At 39.5% G+C, this 2,467-nt stretch overlaps 1 protein-coding gene across 1 annotated transcript; it reads left to right on the top strand.

Annotated features, from left to right (window-relative positions):
* Positions 1 to 255: 255 nt before the first annotated feature.
* LOC139329199 (type-2 ice-structuring protein-like) lies at positions 256 to 2,267 on the top strand. Its single transcript, XM_070959385.1, has 6 exons — positions 256 to 293; positions 424 to 500; positions 678 to 810; positions 1,225 to 1,359; positions 1,446 to 1,548; positions 2,200 to 2,267. The coding sequence occupies exons 2-6, from the start codon at positions 433 to 435 to the stop codon at positions 2,265 to 2,267; spliced, it is 507 nt and encodes a 168-aa protein (XP_070815486.1). The 5' UTR covers positions 256 to 293; positions 424 to 432.
* The last annotated feature ends 200 nt before the right edge of the window (positions 2,268 to 2,467 follow it).

The raw sequence follows: 2,467 nt of genomic DNA on the forward strand, positions 1-2,467 counted from the left end.
GATTGTGAAGTGTGTTTTTCAGCAACACCCTGATTCACATGAATACAAACATTTGCCGTTGGCAGCAGCTCCACTTGGGCCTCAGGGTTCGAAGGTTACCCCACCAAAATTACACAACAAAAAGCAAGATTCATCATGCACTGGGGTGTAGAAGGTGGAGGTATTTGTTAAAAACACAAAGATAATTCAGGGTATAAAAGAGCTGGTGTTTCTCTTGTTGAGCACCTCAACACAGAAAGGCTGAAGCTAAAGCTGACACCGAAGAGGAAGAAGAAAATCTCATCCTGCAGAAGGTTTGTTTCAACTTATCCTTTTTCCTTCTGCTCTGTTCTCTCTTATCATCGTCTCTTCTTCCTCTAATGGGCTGAAAGCCACCAGTTCCTGTCCTCACATGGGCTGTCTTCATGTCTCTCTTTATTGAAGACAATCGTCATGAAGATGATGCTGACTGTGACTCTACTTGTCTGTGCCATGATGGCTCTGACCAGTGCTGCTGGTGAGTATTAAGAGAGACAAAAAGACAGTTTTCATGTTACTATTGTGTATGTAGACCAGTTCTAAAAGCAGAGCCTGCTGAAAGGACAGAAGATCCATTCAAGGAAATGAGTTGGTATCGTTCACTAACACACTAACAGAGAGGTTTGAACTTAGTCAATCTTATGATCTGTTCAGCAAAGAGCTCCCATGCTCACTTCTTCTCTAAACTGGTTTTCAGGGGACAATCCCACCAATTGTCCCGGTGGTTGGAAACCTTCCGATGGTCGCTGTTTCAACTACGTTCCAACAACCATGTCTTGGGCTCATGCTGAGGTAATCAGGATGATTTGGATTCAGTGCAGAACAGTGGTGGAGTGGAACTCAGTACATTTACTCAAGTACTGCACTTAAGTATAAATTGGAGGTGTTTGTACTTTATTTCACATGTCAGACTTTAAAGTTCTCCTCTGCTACATTTCAGTGGGAAATATGGCATAGAGTATTTTGACAGTGTGATATTAGTACTTTTATATTAGTACTATATATTAGTACTTTTAAAACTTTTAAAAATCCTTTTTAAAACATCTGAATACTTCCTCCACCACTGGTGCAGATCACTCTTCCACTCTGTCCATTCTGCTGTTGCTGTCTTACACATGTTAACTGACATATTCTTCTAATTTGGTGTCTTTGTATCACTTGATGTTGAATGTATCACGACTTCATTCTTTGTTCCCATCTCTGTAGAAACACTGTCTGAATCTGGGTGGAAACCTTGCATCAGTGCACAGCTATCAGGAGTATAATGTGATTCAGTCTATGATCCTGGATGAGACACAGAGGTACCCAAACACATGGCTTGGCGGCAACGATGCAACAGAGGTATGTTACTGATGACAGAAAATCTAAAAGAGAGGAAATGAAAAGTTTGTGTGAACCATCGATTGTTTTATTTTCTAATCTTCTAGGAAGGTGTCTGGCTCTGGAGTGATGGTACACCTTTTGACTTTAACTACTGGTCTGTCGGAGAGCCTGATGGTTCTGGACAGTGTCTGGTGATGAACTATGGAGGTAAAGTTATATGTAGCTTCAGACATTTTGTTTTTGTTTTTACTGAGGTCTGAGCAGGGTCTGATTAAAACATCTCTAAAGCGGGCATCAATACAAGTGATGATAATAGTTTCTCACAGATGAGGCCCAAAAAACAAGAACAAGTTCTCAAAACCATTGGATGGACTGGACAACAGACAACACCAGTGATGATTGTTTCCATTGGCTTCGAGATGAACTGGCACATTAATTCACTGCCATTTAACCTTTTAACCTTTGTCTATAAATTGTACAGCACTTTGTTTCAACTCTGGTTGTTTTTAAAGTGCTATATAAATAAAGTTGAAGTTGAAGTTGAAGTTGAAGTTTTAAATCAAGTCATTCCTTGTCTTGACAAGAGAAGTTGTGTCTTTAGGTTAGTGTGAAGTATCTGATGCAGTCAGTCATGAAGTTCAAGTTATCAAAAGATCAGATTTGAACTTTCCTGCTGCAGCAGCAGTGGGGACGCCTTCATGTGCATTTCAAAATAAATTGTCTCCAGTCACTTCATGTAGATGACTTTGAATGATTTTCTCTAACTTTTGAGCAAATTCAAGGAATTTATATAGAGATATACTTTGCCCCATGTATATAAAATCGTTGCCTATAAATAATTCTTTCTGTCTTTTACAGAGCACAAGAAATTTGACGACCAGCCTTGCCGTGGCAGAAAGCCATTTGTCTGCGCCATAAAGCTGTGACATGTCTTCTGACATCAGAGAAACCAGCAGTGCATGACTTGAGGATTGTTGGCTTTTACTTCTTTCACTCTGAGAATCAACTGTTTCTTCTTGTCTTCTACACTATTAAAGCATTCAAACATTGAAAAATGTCAGTCTGTGAGTCTAATGAATCTAACATGAACACACAAAACACTGAATACAACACAACGAACAATGAA

The sequence above is a fragment of the Chaetodon trifascialis genome, chromosome 3, assembly GCF_039877785.1.
Source record: "Chaetodon trifascialis isolate fChaTrf1 chromosome 3, fChaTrf1.hap1, whole genome shotgun sequence".
NCBI classification, from domain to species: Eukaryota; Metazoa; Chordata; class Actinopteri; order Chaetodontiformes; family Chaetodontidae; genus Chaetodon; species Chaetodon trifascialis.

Coding starts and splice junctions, on each gene's coding strand:
- LOC139329199 (XM_070959385.1), top strand. CDS start 433: ATGAAGATGATGCTGACTGTGACTCTACTTGTCTGTGCCATGATGGCT. Junction 1,360..1,445: donor GCGGCAACGATGCAACAGAG/GTATGTTACTGA, acceptor CTAATCTTCTAG/GAAGGTGTCTGGCTCTGGAG. Junction 1,549..2,199: donor TCTGGTGATGAACTATGGAG/GTAAAGTTATAT, acceptor TGTCTTTTACAG/AGCACAAGAAATTTGACGAC.